Source organism: Alexandromys fortis, unplaced genomic scaffold (assembly GCF_014885135.2).
Source record: "Alexandromys fortis isolate MF-2015 unplaced genomic scaffold, M_Fortis_MF-2015_v1.1 scaffold_39, whole genome shotgun sequence".
Taxonomy (NCBI): Eukaryota; Metazoa; Chordata; class Mammalia; order Rodentia; family Cricetidae; genus Alexandromys; species Alexandromys fortis.
The window spans coordinates 13258727-13277381 of record NW_026067918.1 but is presented as its reverse complement, the minus strand read 5'-3'; the positions used below and the strand labels follow the sequence as shown (position 1 = coordinate 13277381).

The 18655-nt window shown below is 56.2% G+C and overlaps 3 protein-coding genes across 8 annotated transcripts; 2 read left to right on the top strand and 1 right to left on the bottom strand.

The window, feature by feature from the left end:
- The first annotated feature begins 8 nt into the window (after positions 1-8).
- Positions 9-6030, top strand: Sirt7 (sirtuin 7). Of its 4 annotated transcripts, none has more exons than XM_050140183.1 (10): positions 9-177; positions 244-381; positions 470-574; positions 2682-2752; positions 2840-2912; positions 3396-3803; positions 3941-4021; positions 4196-4302; positions 4671-4756; positions 5389-5599. In XM_050140183.1, the coding sequence occupies exons 1-10, from the start codon at positions 82-84 to the stop codon at positions 5463-5465; spliced, it is 1242 nt and encodes a 413-aa protein (XP_049996140.1). In that variant the 5' UTR covers positions 9-81; the 3' UTR covers positions 5466-5599. The 4 variants fall into 4 exon arrangements, 3 of the variants coding, with proteins under 3 accessions (XP_049996140.1, XP_049996139.1, XP_049996141.1); XM_050140184.1 differs by lacking the exon at positions 4671-4756 and having other exon boundaries at positions 24-177; positions 3396-3494; positions 3567-3803; positions 5389-6030; XR_007591325.1 differs by lacking the exon at positions 5389-5599 and having other exon boundaries at positions 14-177; positions 4196-4510; positions 4671-4734.
- Positions 6031-6541: 511 nt separating this feature from the next.
- Pcyt2 (phosphate cytidylyltransferase 2, ethanolamine) lies at positions 6542-13539 on the top strand. 3 transcript variants are annotated; one of them, XM_050140112.1, is made up of 14 exons: positions 6542-6705; positions 8123-8211; positions 8619-8780; positions 9260-9326; positions 10105-10189; positions 10344-10388; positions 10689-10742; positions 11177-11315; positions 11721-11803; positions 12082-12159; positions 12395-12460; positions 12594-12659; positions 12809-12897; positions 12973-13539. In XM_050140112.1, the coding sequence occupies exons 1-14, from the start codon at positions 6617-6619 to the stop codon at positions 13073-13075; spliced, it is 1215 nt and encodes a 404-aa protein (XP_049996069.1). In that variant the 5' UTR covers positions 6542-6616; the 3' UTR covers positions 13076-13539. The 3 variants fall into 3 exon arrangements, with proteins under 3 accessions (XP_049996069.1, XP_049996070.1, XP_049996071.1); XM_050140113.1 differs by lacking the exon at positions 10689-10742; XM_050140114.1 differs by lacking the exon at positions 12973-13539 and having other exon boundaries at positions 12801-12872.
- A 522-nt stretch (positions 13540-14061) lies between these two features.
- Positions 14062-16843, bottom strand: Npb (neuropeptide B). The gene is made up of 2 exons (XM_050140116.1): positions 15297-16843; positions 14062-15221 (listed from the first exon to the last, which is right to left on the bottom strand). The coding sequence occupies exons 1-2, from the start codon at positions 15534-15536 to the stop codon at positions 15087-15089; spliced, it is 375 nt and encodes a 124-aa protein (XP_049996073.1). The 5' UTR covers positions 15537-16843; the 3' UTR covers positions 14062-15086.
- Positions 16844-18655: the final 1812 nt, after the last annotated feature.

The window sequence follows — 18655 nt, the reverse complement described above, 5'->3', positions numbered from 1 at the left end:
GGGGCGTGGTGCACCGGGCGTGCGCATGCGTCTCTGCGGCTGCCGGGCGAGGCGGAAGCCGGAAGCGCAGTCCACGGAGCGATGGCAGCCGGTGGCGGTCTGAGCCGCTCGGAGCGCAAGGCAGCTGAGCGTGTCCGGAGGCTGCGGGAGGAGCAGCAGCGGGAGCGCCTCCGCCAGGTAGGCTACCGTCGCGTCCGCGGCCGGACCCGCGCGTGCAATCGCTCACCTCTCGCCCGTCCGCAGGTGTCACGCATCCTGAGGAAGGCGGCTGCAGAGCGCAGCGCGGAGGAGGGCCGGCTGCTGGCCGAGAGCGAGGATCTGGTGACCGAGCTGCAGGGTCGGAGCCGGCGGCGTGAGGGCCTCAAGCGCCGTCAGGAGGAGGTGAGTCGCGGGCTGCAGGCTGCGGGAGGCGGGCTGCAGGTGGCGGGCTGCAGGCGGTGATCCGTATGACCAGCCCGGATCCCCGCAGGTGTGTGATGACCCCGAGGAGCTGCGAAGGAAGGTCCGGGAACTGGCCGGAGCTGTCCGGAATGCCAAACACTTGGTGGTCTATACAGGCGCCGGGATCAGCACGGTAGGCACGGGCCTGCGGGCTGGATCAGGTGTAGGGCGCCCCCTTCTGGGACACAAACTTGGACTGCGCAGTGCTGGAGTTGGGTAACTACCCAAGTTCATACAGTCACCTCTGAAGCAGCTCCCAGGCGTCCTCTTTTCTCAGGGACCCAAAACAACTCTGGATTTAAGATTTAACTAAGGCAAGCTGAGCGTGGTGGCACACTCCTTTAATCCCTAGCACTCCGGAGGCAGGCGGATCTTTGTAAGGTCAAAGCCAACGTGCTCTTAGGGAGTTTCAGGACAGCTAGGGCTATGCAGAGATTTTGTTTTAAAAATGGTCATTAATAATAATAATAACAATACCTTGTTTTAAAAATGGCATTGTCATTATTATTTATAATAATAGTAGTAATTTAACTAAGCGAAAGACTTTGAGGACACTTGACTTCTGACAGCCAGTTAAATAGGGCATAGTAGCCAGCTGACTGCTGGTGTCTTCTCCGTTAAAGTGAAGGAGACAGACGATTGGCCCCCATGATGTGGACAGACTGGAGCCCTAGACTTCCTCCTGGTCTCCTACTCCTTAAGAAAGACAATAGAAAACCAGTGTTATATCCCAGACCTCTAACCTAGGGACTCAGGAGGTGGAGCCTGGGAGAGGAGGAAGAACAAAACCAAAAGCTTGAGGCTAGCCTGGCTCACAGATTGAAGCAAAACCCTGTCTCAAAACAAACAAAAAAGAAGAAAGATTGATTCACAGTACAACAGGTACAGACGAGAAATGCCGTACTCTTGGCTCGGAACTGACATGTTTATATGATCAAGGGTGAGTGTGGCCTGTGGCATGAATAGGGTCAGCCAAGGTGATTTCTGTTCTCAAGATCCCCGAGGTGGTCTGGAGAGAAACCTCCACCTCCGTGGAGCACTTGCCGTGTGAGCTCGAAGACCTCCTGTAATCACAGCCCTGGAAGGACAACCCAAGAAGACTCCCGAAGCCTGCTGGCTAGCCAGCCCAGCCAAATCCATGAGCTCCGGGTTCAGTGAGAGACCTTGTCGTGGAGTGCGAAGCGGGAAGGGTAGTGAAATGGCTCATTGCTTGAGCTTGGCTCTCAGAACCCGCGTGGTGGAGGAGAGAACTGGCCGCTACAGGTTGTTGTCTGACTTCCACTTGTGTGTCGTGGTACTAGCGTGCCCCCCTCAACAAATGGGTTCAGGAGGAATAAGGTGGAGATCGATTGAGAGTCACGTACACAGGCACACATAGTGCACAGATCTAAATACGTATAGAAACATACGGTAAAGAAGGCCTTTGTTAGAAGATAACAGCCACGGTCTTAAACAGACGAGCACAGTGTCAAGCATGCGATCCTCAAGGCCGGGGAGCCCTTGGGCAGCCCTGCTCTTGGCGTGGCACTGAGTAGCACTCTGCAGGGAATCGTGGCGTTGGGGAGCAGACAGCAGTGGCCCAGTAGTAATGTAAGGAGCATTTGCTGCTCTTACTCGGACGTCTGGGACCCTCAGCCCTGCACTGGTCCGCCCAGTTACGACTTTATAGCAGTGATATCGATCATCGCCTCCTCCAACCTGGCCATAACTAAATGCTGCGTGCAGCTTGAAAACGTTCTCGTCCTTTCTCATCCTTCGTGTATTGGGATTCCTGGTCAGGGCAGGTACCTCCCCAGCATAAGCAGCAGTGAGGACACAGGGCTGCGTCAGCTAGGATCCAAAGACTCTTAGATCCTAAATGCTTTCTGTTTTTCCATAGAAAGTTAGCTGACATTTATCTCATCCAGGAGGTTTTGTCTATAAACTTGGCCAGGATATAAGTATTTGGACAGAGGTGTGCTTCCTCTCCGGGCTTACTCTTTGCTGAACATGACTTGAACACTAAGTCCTATTCCTTTGGACACCCGTGAGCCCTTCAATGTTTGAGGTAGATGTGGACACTACCAGGAAGTGACCTATCCTACCAGGAAGGACCCTGAGGAGTCTGGAAGGGTGAACTGGCCCAGACAGGTCAGCAGTGGATGGAGCGGATACTGGTCTGTTGACAGACCTGGAGTACGTTCTGTGGTGCCTGGGGTGACTCCCTCTCAGTAGACTTATCTTTTGGTCCAACTGTGCAGGCAGCTTCTATCCCGGACTATCGGGGCCCTAATGGAGTATGGACACTGCTTCAGAAAGGAAGGCGTGTGAGGTGAGCATCTTCCAGCTTTCTCGCCTGCCTAGAGAGTACTCGACCTGCCTGATGCAGCTCTCACCTCTGTTCTCCCGTACCCCACAGTGCCACCGACCTGAGCGACGCGGAGCCCACTCTCACACACATGTGCATCACCCGTTTGCATGAGCAGAAGCTGGTAAGAGCCCAGGAGGGAAGCTGCTGTGTCACCTCCCAGTCGACCCCGTGAACAGCCCCAAGCAGCTCAGGCTCCTGTTTGACCCCTGTCCCGAACTGTTAGTCCCCAGGTTCCCATTCAGTCTCGGTTGGGTTGGGGTGAGTGGCGCTTTAGACAACATCGTGGCTATCGGGGAGGTTTATCAGAAACCTCCAGAGAGCTGCTGAGCAAGAAGGGGAAGGAATCTGCCTGGGCTCTTGGGGGACCTGAAAGAGAATGACCCGAGAGGGTATTAGTCCAATGCCCTGAGCTGCTCCCTAACTTGAAGGAGTAGTACAGAGGCTTGCTCTCCTGGATGCTCCCAGTGTATCAGAGCTAGTCAGGGAGAACATGGCTCTTTCCCACCACGGGGCCTTCCCTTGGCCAGACTGGGCTCAGGAGAATCTCCCTGCTGCGGGGTGCCTCCTCCATCCCCTCCTGACTACCTCCTGTTCTGCTTCCCAGGTGCAGCACGTGGTGTCTCAGAACTGTGATGGACTCCACCTGCGCAGCGGGCTGCCACGCTCTGCCATCTCCGAGCTCCACGGGAATATGTATATTGAAGTGAGCAGTACCAGAGGGACACAGGGCCTGGGTGAGGGACAGATCTCACTTACCGTGCCCTTTCGTCCCCAGGTCTGCACCTCCTGCATCCCTAACAGGGAGTATGTACGAGTGTTCGATGTGACGGAGAGAACCGCCCTTCACCGACACCAGACTGGCCGGTCCTGCCATAAGTGTGGGACTCAGCTCCGGGACACCATTGTGCACTTTGGGGAGAGGGGGACATTGGGGCAGCCTCTGAACTGGGAGGCAGCGACCGAGGCTGCCAGCAAAGCAGACACGATCCTGTGTTTAGGGTCCAGCTTGAAGGTGCGTGCTGGCAGTACCGTGAACTCATCGCAGGTTGAGTGTGTTCCGGGCCTGCCCGCCCAGCACTATTTAGCGAGCTTTAGATTCGCCGTCTTAATCATCATCTCTTACTGCATTACATCTGTCCATCCCGGCAGGTACTCAAGAAGTATCCCCGCCTCTGGTGCATGACGAAGCCTCCTAGCCGGCGGCCCAAACTCTACATTGTGAACTTGCAGGTAACATGGGTGCTTAGCGCGTCCTCATACCCGAGTCTTAGCTCAGAAGGGCCAGGGAGATGTGCATCAGCGTGTCCTGGGAGCCTTGTGCAGGTCCGTGTTCCTGGAGAGGGCTGCAGCCGCAGGGGAAGCAGAGGACGGGAGGTCACTCTTGTCTGCCTTTCTTGTCTTCAGTGGACCCCGAAGGACGACTGGGCTGCTTTGAAGCTTCATGGGAAATGCGATGATGTCATGCAGCTCCTCATGGATGAATTGGGCCTGGAGATCCCTGTCTACGACCGGTGAGTGGGTGCAGCAGGGCCCCGTTCCTGCCCTTCCGTGTGACGGGTTGTGTCTGTCTTCTGTGAGCCTCCAGAGGGACTGGCGGAGGCGAGGCTCCACCACCTGTGCACACCCTTCCACCCTGACTGGTATGGCGCCTCGAATCTCTGTGAGGAGAGGGGGGCCTGCCATCGTGTAGATCCCTGGAGCCTGGGTGCACCTGTGCGGGTGAGCATGGCGCGACTCCGGTCAGACAGAATCTGTGTCCTTGGTTTTGGGATGTTTGGGGAAAGCGTAATCAAATTGCCTTGATGCAGAATGTGTGCTATTTTAGACTTGGTGTGTATTGAGTGAAAAGTTTACACTTTCTTTCTCTGTGAATTTTCAGGGTCTTAGAGGGGAAATCAGTAACTTCTTTTAATCAAAGGGTTCAAGAAATTAAGGATCCCTTCACCTCTGGGCCTGGCAATTCTTGTATGTTATGTTTGTGGTGTGTTCTGTGACGTGGGCCTCTCCTGTGCTGTATTGTTTTTTGTTGTTATTGTTGGTTTGTTTTTCGGATTTTTTTTTAAACATTAACTTAGCTCATTTTTTTTTAATCAGTGCTTATCTGTATCTTATGTTTATAATATGTGGTTCTGCATCTCAGTCAGAAACATGATTTCTTCATGGTGTAGTCTGTAGGCCATGCCTCCCTGGTCAGCTGGCCTTCCCTCCCATCCCTGTCATACCGTCTGGGAAGGGGAAAAGGGTCTGGTCCACCTGCCCCCATCCATACAAGTGAAAGGTGGGGCCCAGAGTTGCTAACAACTTATCCTTGGTGATGGAGCCGCCCTGCAGCTAGCACTGCCCCTCCTGTGTGTGCCGAGCCCACTAGGAGTGGATGAAACACTAAAGAGGCCAGCCAGGGCTGTTGCTGGCCTTGGAGTTGCCACCCAAGGAGATTATCCCTTGAAGCTCTTCTGTAGCTTGGTGACACCGAGGCTGCTACTAGCCAAAGCCCACCCACCGTTGAGACAGTTGGCCTCAGACAGCTTTCCCGTGCCCGGGAGGGTTGTGACCGAGAGGGGCTCAGACCTGCCTGATGCTGCTTTTCCTCCCGTCAGGTGGCAAGACCCCATTTTCTCCTTGGCCACTCCCCTCCGTGCTGGCGAAGAAGGCAGCCACAGCCGGAAGTCGCTGAGCAGGAGCCGAGAAGACGCCCCACCTGGGGACCAGAGTGCCCCGCTTAGCCCAGCTCCCCCCATTCTAGGAGGCTGGTTTGGCAGGGGCTGTGCCAAGCGTGCGAAGAGAAAGAAAGCTGCATAGCCAGGTGTCGACAGAGAACCATGGGCACTTTGTAGACGGCGCGGACGCTTGTTCAGGGGCCTCTGTCACCGTGAAGGCTGCAGCGCCCCCACAGGATCCAGTGGGAAGAACTCTTGGGGGTGACAGTTCACGGTGACGTTTCTTTAGCCATTTGTCCTTGTGATTGCACCCACAGGGGCTTGACTTTCAAGGACACTTTCCTTCCTTCACCCTCTTCAAAGGTGGCAGCAAGGCCTTTCTTCGTTTTTCCGGCCTGGCCAGCAGAGGAGCCCCCCACTGCCTTACCTCACTCCAGGCTAGTCTCAGGGCCTCACTATTTCTACTACTTAGACTAAAGTGTGTTCACTTTATAGAAACCTTTTTCTGTGTTGGGTATGTGGCATAGGGGCGGGTCCAAGCCCCCAGTCTGAGCAAGTCTTAATAAACATCTCTCTACTGCCTTGGTGTCCCAATGACTGCTGCATGTACAGTGGAGCATTTGAAAATACCTGAGGGCCAGCTACGCAGTGCTTATGAAAATCTCAGCTCCACTTGAGTGGGGGGGCGGTGCCCACCTTTAATCCCAGCACTTGGGGAGGCAGAGGCAGGCGGATCTCTGTGAGTTAGAGGCCAGCCTGATCTACAGAGCTACTAACCCAGGACAGCCAGGGCTGTTAAACATGGAAAAACCTTGTATAAAAAAAAAAAAAAAACCACAAGTAAATAATCCAGTCCCTAGGAATGCTCAAGGCGTGGGGGCTAGCCTGCCGTACTAGCCTGCTCCCTTTGGACACAGGGCCGGAGGGATTTCTACAGGACACTCCCTGGGAGTTGACCCTGCTTGGACTAGGACCTGCGACGCACACCATTGGCCGCCAATGTTGGCCATTGGGGGAGGGGCCCGGCCGGGGGCGGGGCCGGGAGTCGCGCTCGCAATTGGCCGCGGCAGGCGGGTGAGACCCGCGTGAGCACGCGCAAGCGTTGGGGGCGGGGCCAGAGTCCTGCGAGCCGCGGGAGCGCCCCGGTCGTACGGGGGCTTGCGGTGCCATGATCCGGAACGGGCACGGGGAGGTCGGCGCTGCCGGGCGGAGGGTCCCGGCGGGCCAGCGCGCCGTGCGGGTGTGGTGCGACGGCTGGTGAGTGCGGCGGCGGCGAGGGGTGGGAGGCCGCCGCGGGGTCACGCACCGGCCGTTGGCGGATCCCGAGTCTTCCGAGGCTGCACGAGGCACTCCGGCCCCCGGCCACTCGGAAGTGTTGCGTGCCGGTGCACCGGGCAGCGCTCTCCCCGGAGACCGGAAATGCGGCCGTCCGACCGCAGTGGTTCTGACCCAGGTTCCCGGGGTTGGAAGGCCATGGGCTCTCAGGCGAGTCAGCCTGTGACGCTGCCTCGCTCTAAGAAAAGTCGTGGAACTGTCAACAAGCAGAAGAGATGTTGGCCTTTCTGTAACTGACTGCCCCCAGCCCTCCGTCGTGCCTAACCCGGGTGGATGAGAAGGGATGCAGAATGGTCACTAGGGCTCCCCAGGGGATTCGGTCGGGGAGTAGACTGTACTTGGTGCATTTCTCGTTTGCTTTGGTTTGGTGGTCCTGAGGATGCATCCATAGCCTGGTACAAGCTAGGCAAGTGAGCTACAACTTCTGCCCCTCCCGCCCTTCTGCACCCGAGTCACCAGCAGTGGCTTTGACTTCGTGTCAGTGGACTATGACCTTGGCTCAGCCACAACACTGTGCCCTAATCCCAGACGCAGACTCTGACCTCCAACTTTGCCCTACCTGTCTAGTGGGCACAAAGGCTGGCCCAGAGTTTACCGTGGTGCCTGAGCCTGCTAGGGTTGTCTTGTTTTCCTGCCTCCATTCTGTGAACTGTAGCGGCTATCCTGGGCTGCTCGGGTCACCCGATGACACCCCGCTGGGGTTCTGGAGGAAGCTGAGTAGAAATTGTGACCCAGCACTGGCCCATGGAGAAGAATACAGGTGGCCCCAGTGCACACTGGTACCCTCAGTGCCCAGCATGTTGCTGGGTTCTGGGTAGCTTTGACCTTGACAGTGTAGTCACAGCCAGAAGACCTAGATTTGAGGATAAAGACTCCAGAACCAGGTGATGGTTCTTAACTTCTTTCAGAGTTAAGTCAGGCCACGTGGATGGGGCTGGCCTGTCTGAGGGTAGAATGGAGTCTGCTCCTAACTCAGGACTTATTTCAAAACTTGAGTGTGGCTTGTTGATCTGGGGCTGAGTCTTGCTTAGGGTGCAGAAGGTCCCACGTTTAAGTCCTGGACAAGTTCTATTTTGTGAGCTGTGGGTGTCACCCACCAGCTCTCTGGATCTTACCTGAACTGACCTGTCACTGACTGAGACCGTTCCCTAAGTCCGGTATCTAGGGTGTGGACAACTGAGAACCGACTTTGGCTCTGTAAGCCCCAAATCCAGGGGTTTGGCTTAGTTGCCCTCCCAGGGGGCTTCCAAAGGAGCAAAGCTGCGGTCCTGCACAAGACCCCCAGTGTCCAGCCGAGATCAGTATAAGACCTGACCACCCGCCCTGTCTGCCCTCACAGCTATGACATGGTACATTATGGTCACTCGAATCAGCTGCGCCAGGCACGGGCCATGGGGGACTACCTCATCGTGGGTGTGCATACCGATGGTAAGGTGTGGGCTGCCGTGCCTGGGACCTACTCCAACCACCGGAGCTTGCAGGGGCGGGGGCGGGGGAACAAATCCTGCATCCTTCCCCAGAGCACAGCAGTGGCTAAGAGTTTAGTAAGTAATCCAGTCTGGTCCCAGCAGTAGAGAACTGTGGCTACACTGGACGGGGCATCTCCAGCCGTATTGTCCACCCTACCCTGATTCCTGAGAACAGACTTGGTTAAAGGGTATCCTTACTAACCTGGGCACACATGCTGGCTACATGGGGTCCTGCCTTGTGGGCTGCGGCTGGGAGACTCGTGTGGTTACTTCCCACTTTGCTTTGCGGTAGAGGCTCCTAAGGACTGGCCCTGGAGACGGCCATCATTTGTCTCCTTTTGTCCTTTTTCTTTTCTCTGTCCCTAGAGGAGATTGCCAAGCATAAGGGCCCCCCCGTGTTTACCCAGGAGGAGAGGTACAAGATGGTACAGGCCATCAAGTGGGTGGATGAAGTGGTGCCCGCCGCTCCCTATGTCACCACCCTGGAGACACTGGACAAGTTCAACTGTGACTTCTGTGTTCACGGCAGTGAGTGGGCGGGGCCTGGAGATGGGGGCTGGACTCTGTCAGATAGTTGACAGCTGACAGGGTCTCAGGGGTAGAGGGCTCCTCAACCCATGCAGACAGAAAGCTCTGGGCCCATTCATTCCCCGGGAGCACTGGCACAAATGAAAGGGTCACTCTGGTCCCAAGGGTGCCCCGAGCTCTGAGCCCAGTGTGATGGTGCATGCACATGATCCTAGTGATGGGGAGACAGAAGCAGGGGCATTAAACGCTCCAGGTCACCCGGCGATGGTGGCATAAGCCATTAACTCCAGCACTCTGGAGGCGGAAGTAGGCGGACCTCTGAGTTGCCGGGTCTACACAGCACGTTCCAGAACAGCCAGGGCTGCACAGAGACCTTGTCTCAAGAAATAAAAAGTTCCAGGTCAGCCTGGACGACACAGCAAGATCCTCTCTGTCACAAACAACAACAGAATCCTTTTGTGTGTGCGTATTACCCCTAGATGACATCACGTTGACGGTAGATGGCCGAGACACCTATGAGGAGGTGAAGCAGGCTGGGAGGTACAGGTAGGTCCAGTGGTGCTCAAGTGCATCCCTTCCTAGCTCTCATTGCTGCTCTGAGGCAGCTGGCAAGGCATTTGGGCCCACAGTCAGGACTGGATGTAGGAAGGAATTGCTTGTGGGTAACCTTTGTGTGGCCAGTCCTAGGGCAGCATTCTTTTTTATAAAATATTTATTATGTATACAATATTCTGTCTGTATGTCTGCAGGCCAGAAGAGGGCACCAGACCTCATTACAGATGGTTGTGAGCCGCCATGTGGTTGCTGGGAATTGAACTTAGAACCTTTGGAAGAGCAGGCAATGCTCTTAACCACTGAGCCATCTCTCCAGCCCCCCTAGGGCAGCATTCTTGATCAGCACTGTGGGTAGGGCATCCATGAACTCAGTAGTGTCACAGGTGCCCCTGGAGAACTGGCCTTTTATTTTAATTAACTATAATTTAAAGAGCCAGCTGTGGCCAGTGGTTTCTACAGAAGACAAAGCAGCCTGGAATAGAGCAGGGAATAGGGCCCTGGGTCTAAGAGAGGCCAGAGGGTACGATGTCAAAATGGGAACCAGAGCTGTGTGTCCCAAATGTGGCCTGCTTACTCCCGGGTGCCACATTGTACAGTTGAATAGTTGAATGAACCCTCTGCTTCTGTCACTGATCGAGCCTGTTGCTCTGCCCCAGTCTGGTTTTATGTTGGGGGACTGGGTTAGGGTCATGTCCCTCAGGTGGGTTCCGCCTATAGCAGAGCCTCAGCAGTGTCTGGGATGAAAACCTCCACCTTACCTCTGCCCCAGAGAGTGCAAACGCACGCAGGGTGTGTCCACCACAGACCTCGTGGGCCGCATGCTGCTGGTGACCAAGGCCCACCACAGCAGTCAGGTGAGTCTGGAGGAATGGGGTCTGGGACAAACAGGGAGGGCGGGGCACCTCCTAGCCACCCTCGGGTCCAGCCTGTGCTCTCCCTGACCATCCCGTCCTTGGGCTCTGGGGCTATGGAGGGCGAGGTCCCTTAGCCTCTTGCCCTTGTGTGCAGGAGATGTCCTCCGAGTACCGGGAATATGCTGACAGCTTTGGCAAGGTGAGTCCAGCCGGCTGCGAAGCTGCTCTGGAAATAGAGACACCACCAGCGCTCCCCAGCCTCCCACTGTAGGCTTCCCACGGGGAAAGGTTCACCCAGGGCTTCACCGTCTGCCCTCCTCCCTCTCCTTCCCAGTGCTGGCCAGGTACTGACCACCAGGCTTGGCCAGCTACTGGATTCTGGGAGGGAGGACAGGCAAGAGGTGGCCAGTCCCAGCAGCCACTTCTTGGAGGAGGAGCAAGAACTGCCCACCTACAGGTGGCATCTAACCAAATGGCCTGGCCCTCTCTCCCTTTGTAGCCCCCTCACCCGACACCTGCCGGGGACACACTTTCCTCAGAAGTCTCCTCCCAGGTGACCAGATGGTGGCCTCAGGGTGCCGGGTCCCTCAGAGGGCTGTGACTGCTGGCCACTGGGCTCTGCGCCTGCTCCTGGTGGTGTGTTGCCAGGCAGAGCTGGTGTTGACTGCAGTATCTTCTGTGGCCACCGGGTGGAGCCACAGTCCTGCTAGCTTCAGTGGTCCTGCTTGACCTTACCATGGTGTGTCCTTGCCCCTGCCCCAAGTGCCTGCCTGGACATAGCCCCCGGCTGTGCTGCTGGGTCATTCGCAGGCTGGGGTTGGGGGGAGTCCAGCCTCTAATGCTCTCTGCACATGCGCCCAACACCCACTCCTATGATGGGCACAGGAAGCCCTGGGCTCCGAAGAGTGGCCCTGAGGGTGGGGGTGCCGGGAGAGGGGCACACATAGAGGCCTCTGGCACTAACTAGTTCCTTCTCTTGGCTAATAGTGCCCTGGGGGGCAGAGTCCCTGGACAGGGGTGTCCCAGTTTCTGCAGACATCCCAGAAGATCATCCAGTTTGCTTCTGGGAAGGAGCCCCAGCCTGGGGAGACAGTCATCTACGTGGCCGGTGCCTTTGACCTGTTCCGTATCCTCTCAGGGCCTCTGTGCCCCACAGTCATGCCACAGAGTGAAACCCGTAGACTCAAGGCCCCAGGGTTGAGCTGGGTTGTAGCGGGTACAGCCCTCATCAGGGAAAATGGCAAAAAGTCCCTTGGGTCTACGCTGTTGAGGACAGGAGAGAGCCCTGCCTTGCTAGCACCTTACTGCCGCCCCTCACCCCTTGGGTTGGGGATGGAACTCAGGGCTCTGTATCTGAGACACGTGACCACTGCTGAGCTATAGCCCCAGGTCTCGCTGTTTGGAGACAGAATTTTCCTGTGTAGTCCAGGCTGACCTAGAGCTTGCAATGCTCCTGCCTCCACCACGCAAGTGCTGGGTATGCAGGAAAACACCATGTACAGCTCGTTACCGCTTCTTAATCTGGATGTAGACATCGGGCACGTGGACTTCCTGGAGGAGGTGCACAAGCTGGCCAAGAGGCCCTACATCATCGCCGGCCTGCACTTTGACCAGGTCTCCGCCTTTCTGCCTGTTCACTTCTCAGTACCCCATGCGCTGATGGGTCATGGGGTCCCTCACAGGTCTTCGCTGGGGTCAGTGGTAGGCACAGGTGGCCTCTAAAGGAGTGAGGCTCCAGGTGTCTAGTCAAGGCAGGCATGGATCTCTTTTGGAGTCCCAGACAGCCCTGCCTAGGGTTCCCGTGAGAGGGGTGCCTCTTCCAGCTTCTGCCCAGGAAGGCCAGCTGGGTGGGAGGGCACCATTCCTTAGCTGAGCCAACCTCCTGGCCCTAGGAAGTAAACCGATACAAGGGCAAGAACTACCCCATCATGAACCTGCATGAGCGGACTCTGAGCGTGCTGGCCTGCCGGGTGAGTGGGCTGGAAGCAGTACTTCCCTGAGCCGTAGTGAGGCGGGTGGCGGGTGGCTGGGCCCCATGGGTGCAGTTCTGTCCCCTCCTGAGGAGTCTGAGGATTCCCTTCGCCCGCTGGCCCTGCTATGTTGCCCTGTCCCAGCTGGCTCCCTGGGCCTTCTCTGCCACCCTGTAGCCCTGGCTTGCCAGACACGAGAACTGAGTGTGTTGCTTTCCCGGCTGTGTCTCTGCAGTATGTTTCAGAAGTGGTGATTGGGGCACCGTACTCGGTCACAGCGGAGCTCCTGAGTCACTTCAAGGTGAGGCTTCTCTCTAGCTGACCTCCTGGGTCAGCCAGGGCCAGCTTTCCTAGGTCTGGGCTAACCCTGGGTGGTTGTCAGTGGTGGCAGAGCTTCTCTGAGGAGGCCTCCTGACCCTTCCTTCCCCTTGTAGGTGGACCTAGTATGCCATGGGAAGACAGAAATTGTGCCGGACAGGGATGGCTCTGACCCCTACCAGGTGGGTTGGCCTGGTCTGAGTTGCCTCTGGGAAGTGGGAACAACCGTCCTTTCTGGTTTTGGTCTCTTGTGTGTAGAGGGGCACCTGGGGGTGTCTTTGTGGTCAGGAGGATTCTCACCACCCTCCTCTCTTTGCACTGAGGCCTTCAGGAGCCCAAGAGAAGAGGAATCTTCCGTCAGATCGACAGTGGCAGCGACCTCACCACAGACCTGATTGTGCAGAGGATCATCAAGAACAGGTGTGGCCCCGCCCTCTCCAGTGGGGCGGCCCTGGGCGCTGGCATTGGAGGTTGATGATGCCTGTCTGGCTGCAGGTTGGAGTACGAAGCACGGAATCAGAAGAAGGAAGCCAAGGAATTGGCCTTTCTGGAGGCCAGGAGGCAGCAGGAGGCACAGCCTGCAGGGGAGACTGACTGACTTCTGACCTGGAGGATGTCACTCACGCCCTTGCTCTGTGCCCATCTCTTCTCTCCCTACCCTGCTCTGCTTCTGTGTCCTGGTGTCAGCTCACATAATTCCAAAGGAAGCTGGCCTTGCTGGAGGGTGCTGTTCTACCGCCTGTGAGGCACCCACCGCCCACCTTGCCACAGGCTCAGTCCTTTGCACTGAGCTGCCCAGAGAGGGTGGCCAGCACAGTGAAGCAGCCCAACGGACAGGAGACTGGAGGAGTGTTGCTGTGTGTCCTTAGCGTCCACAGTTCCGACTGCCACTGCCCCAGTCTTGGCTGGGGACGCCCCTCCTGCCTGACTGGAAGCTGCAATCTGCCAGCCCAGCTTTGATGAGAGGTACAGAGGGGGATGACTTTGGGGACCTCTTGTCCCGGGTCACCCTGCAAGTGGTCACCCTCTACTTTGGGGCACGTTCTAGCACCCCATCCCTGATTCCCAGAAGATGTACTTCCCTGACGGCTGGGCCAGCTTGACTGTTCTCTGCACAGACTCCATGGTCCTCATTTTGTACCTCAGTGGCCGATGTAAATTTCTTTGGCTCCCTGAATAAAGCCTAGCGGGAGCGCCCAGCGCTGGCCCCAGGAAGACGCAGGAAACCCGTCCACAGCAGGGATTCTTTTAGAGAAGGGAGAACGGGCCAGGCCAGGAAGCTGGGCAGCCTGTGTACCTGCCCTGGCTCTTCTGTAGACCCAGGATCTTGGCACACTACCAGGTCTGCTTGGAGCCCAGCAGTTGCTGAGGCTCCTACAGCTGCCTCTTGGTGGTTGACTGTAGGGGAGGCTGACTCAGTGCTGAAGTCCTGGCTTCTCCCAAACAAGGATGCTGCTGGTCCTCTTATCCCACGCCTGGTCTCTGCACCTACTGAAGCAGGTAGATCTGCCCTCTCTCTTCCCTTGGAAGCAGGAGAGCCTTTGTGAGCATATGAGACCTGGGGTCAGGATCTGGAGGAGGGGCATACCTACCTCCAGCCCGTACAGTGCTCAGAGGTACAGTGCTCAGCCCTGCCTGCTAGGAACGGGGGTGGTGCCCACGCTAGAACCCTGGGCTGTGGAATACCCTGCACAGTCTCAGGTCAAGGAAGCCACCGAGTGTGCTGGTCTCCAGAGGAACACTGCACTGGCAGGCATGCTCTGTGCCACCCATGGCCTCTGGGCGAGGCACCACGGAGAGGAAGACACCCTCAACAGCAGGCTCAGGGGCTCCCAGACCAGAGCTCGCTCAACTACTGAGCTGGCACCTGGGGGTGTTTGCCTTGGGCGGGAGGGAAGGCAGGACTCAAGCCAGCTGCCCACTTGGCTTTGTGGCCAGCGCCCAGAATATGTGAGGGGTGGGTCTAAGGGCTCCCGTGCCGTTAGAGCCTTACTCTGGATCAGTGCACCTCACTTCTGGTCCTGATTTGTTGAACATACAGTAGCTAAGTACTTAGTGCTTCAAGGTCTTTGGGGAGGGACTTTAAAAGGTGGGAGTCAGACAAGGTTAGGGGTGGGGGCAGTAGGAATCCCAGAAGCATCAGGGTCGCCTAGGGTGAGGCAAGACACAAAGCAGGACTTCCGGAAAGAACCTAGGAACCTGGACTGCTAAGGGCAATTCTCTGACGAGGGGCAGCATGGGTGGGACTGTTTCAGATGCCCTACTAGGAACTCTCTATGCCCAGTGCCTACTACTTACGTAGGGGTGTCACCTGTGCAGACTGTGGGGTTGGGGAGCCTCTATACCGGTTCTTGCTCTGTGGAAGAGGGAAAGACCCAGCCTGGCCAGGGAAGGGGATGCTATAGGGAAGCCTAGCAGGGCCGAGGGCCTGCTCCGTCATCACCCACTCCCAGGAGCACTAGTCACCTCCTCCAGCAACCCTCAGCAGACACGCTTTGCTTCTTTATTAATTTAGCCATTTGCTGTGGAGCATGGTAGGAGTTGGGGGTCACGGGCGCCAACCCACATGACGGCCTGCGCTGCTTCAAGCAAGGCTGGACATGGGGGGTTCAGGGCTCAGGCTGTTGGCATTCAGCCTCCTGCAGCGATAAGAAGACGTCCGCTTTACACTGCAAAGTCCCTGGGCTGTTGAATTGCCGCCGGCAGCTCTGCAGGTTCGGGGTCACCTCTTTGACACACAGGGCCTGGGTGGGCGGTGGAGGCTGAGGTCCCGCTCGTGCCCCACCGGCTCCCGCCACCCACCACCCCCTTGCACTCACAAGGCTCCTTAGGCTAGAGCGCATCTCCAAGCGTAGGGGTCCAATTCCGGCAGGGAGTGCTGGGGACTCGGAGCGTCGCTGGGACGGGAACTTGTGGAAGTTGGACAGCAGCCCCGCGGCGCGGCCCACCGAGTAGTGCTGGGGTCCCGCCGCAGGCTTGTACCACGCAAGGTTTGGCGGCAGGAGCAGCAAGAGCAGCGCCAGGGTGGCGGCGGCCACCGACGTCCCACACTGGGCCATGGATCTGTGCTGTGCGCAGGAGCAGGGGAAATGTGGCTGAAGTCTGTGAACCGGACGGGGCTTTATATCTGCAATGGGGTGTAGGGCGGGGGAGGCGGGAACAGAGGCCGGGAGGAGGAGCAGGGAGGAGTGGCAGTGGAGCACGGGATCAGTGGGATCTCCTACACCTTGCTGGGCCTGAACACTCACGTCACTGATGGCAGAGAGCCAATCTCTCCTTGCTGAAGTTGAACTGCCCTCTGAGGCTTACTGGCCAGAAGTATCAACGCCCCCAGGCAGGGTGAGAGACTGTCTTAGGGTTACTATCGCTGTGAAGAAACATCACAACCGAAAAGCAACGTCAGGAGGAAAGGGTTTTTATGTGGTTAACATATTCCATGCCACAGTCTACTGGAAAAGCAAAGGCAAGAACTCAGACGGGGAACCTGGAGGCCATGGGAGAGTACTGCTTCCTGGCTTGCATCCTGGTTTCCTCAGCCTGCTTTCTCATAGAACCCAGGACCACCGCCCCACAATGGCCTAGACCCTCCCAGATCAGTCACTAAGAAATTTCCACTGGGTGCAGCGGCACCCGCCTTTAACCCCAGCATGCAGGAGGCCAGGCAGGGGGGTCATTAAAACAAGCTCCAGGACAGCCAGGGCTGTTACACAGAAACCCTGTCTTGAAAAGAAAATCCCCAGGCTGGAGAGATGGCTTAGTGGCTTAAAGCACTGGCTGCTCTTCCAGAGGACGCAGGTTCAATTCCCAGCACCAACATGGCAGTTCACAACTGTAACTCCAGTTCTAGGGGATCACATGTTTTCTGGACTCTGCAGATATTGGGGGAATACATCTGGTGCACAGGCATGCTTGCAGGTAAAACAGTCACACACAAAAAATAGAAATTATATATAATAAAAAATGGCCTACAGCCTGATCTTATGGAGGGATTTTCTCCATTGAAGTTCCCTTCTCTCAGATGGCTCTAGCTTATGTCAAGTTAACTTAAAACTAGCAGCACAGGGACCACCTTGTAGTGTGAGTTCTAATTGGTCTTAATAATAAAAACCTGGAGTCAGCTATTGAGTCAGAGAAGCCCCACAGCCAGCCACTAGTTCTTCGCTCTCCCTCAGACCAAAGGGGCCATCGTACACTACAAGTCCTTGGACTGCATCTGAGCTCCTGTCTCCTCCTGCCTTGTAGTCCTCTCTCTGCCCAGCCAGAACACTTCCCACCCGCCTAGTGCTGGGATTAAAGATGTGAGATCCAACCTTGAACTCACAGAAATCCCTCTGCCTGTCTCCTGAGTGCTGGGATTAAAGATGTGAGGCACCATCGCATGGCTCTCTCTCTCTCTCTCTCTCTCTCTCTCTCTCTCTCTCTCTCTCTCTCTCTCTCTCTCTCGTTTTTCAAGACAGGGTTTTTCCCAGCACTTGGGAGGCAGAGGCAGGCAGGTCTTTGTGAGTCTGAGGCCAGCCTGGTGTACAAGAGCTAGTTCAAGGACAGCCAGGGCTGTTACACAGAGAAACCCTGTCTTAAAAAACTTAAAAAAGAAGAGGAGGAGGAGGAGGAGAAGAAGAAGAAAAAGAAGGAGGAGGGGGCACGGAGAAAGGCTACCTAGGTCGATGGCATAAGCTTCCTAAGGACCTGCTGTTCCTGCCTGGGAAAGGGGTTCAGGGAGAGCACAAGCTGTCGTGATGGGATTGTATCAGGGCGTCCTGACCAGAACCAGGGACTCTATCTGCGGGGAGGGTTATATGCCTGGGGTGAGTTAGGGTCTTCTGATCTCCAGAGGGACTGGGGTGTGAGATGAGTGGAGCTGGTCCTGAGATAACAGATCAGAAAGACCTAAGTGCTAAGGAACCCAGAGTGAAGCCTTGTAGTCAGCCCTGTGGTGAGCCTGGGAAGAAAGACCTCATGAATACTCCGTTGTACAGGAAGATGCTTCAGCAGGGTGACCTATAATGGTGGATTTCCCCACAGAAAGTTCCTAGGAAAAGCACAGAGGGCACCCAGGAGGGTGAGCAGGCTGGGGATGGAAAAACCAGCTAGGATGGACCAGACCTATCAGCCCAAGGAGCTCCAAATCCACAGATCTCGACGCCCCTCTGCAGCTCTTGGGTATACTTGGGCTGAGTTACACCAATCTCTATTCGTGCCAGCTGATGCCAGGGCCAGGCTCAGCATGCAAGAGATAACCGAGCAGTATGGAGCTATAGTCTCTCAGAAGCACAGATGTTTCAAGTAGGAGGTACCTCAAGGGCACTGTAGACAGCAAGCCTCATTGCCAACACCCTTGTAGATGATCCAGATGGTGGGGAGTCCTGCCCCTGCTTGCTTGGCCTGCTCTCCAGGCTGTAGGGCACAGGTGGTATGCAAATGTGTTCAATGTCCATGATCACTGAGTCTCTGAGGACTGTTATGCCCAAATCCACAATCCCCACAGCAGACAAGGAAACCAACAGTCCCGTATGTAAAAGCAAAGAGCCTTTATTTTAGTCAAGTTTGCACACTCGGTCTCTCCGCACGTCCAACGTATTGGAATAACGGGAGAGCCCCGAGCTCAATTAGAATAGGATTTTATAGTAGTAAAGGTGGGGGTGAGGGGTTTCTGAGGTTTTAAGACCCCTGATTGGCTGGCATTCCGTTCTAGGGGTGTCCTGGTTGACTGTGCACTAGCAGGTGTTTCTATCTACAGTGCTTGGAATGCCAGGAATTTCCTTGGAATGGTCTGTTCTTGGGTGGAGGGTCAGGTGATCCCAGCTTGTGGTTGGTTCCTCCTGCAGCCAGGCACCTTCTCAGGGTGAACAACTGAGACTCCAGCCTCCATTGAAATTCATCCATGGCCAGAGTCCCAGGTGATAATGGTTGGAAGAAATAAAGAACTTCCTTTGGGTGACCTGCCCAGACTTAGCTCATCCTGGCTGGCCCTCACAAGGACAAGGTGACTCCCAGATACCACCCTAAATTAATTTCCACCCAGGAGCTTCCAGACACCGTAGGGCTGGTCTACTGTCCCCTAAGAGGCTGAAAACCCCCAGCTGTAGGGAATAAAGAAGTTTGCAAAGGGCTGTTTCTCCCGAGGGCACCAGAGGACCACATCCTCCTACCCTAGATCTGGTCTTCAGTCTGAGGAAGA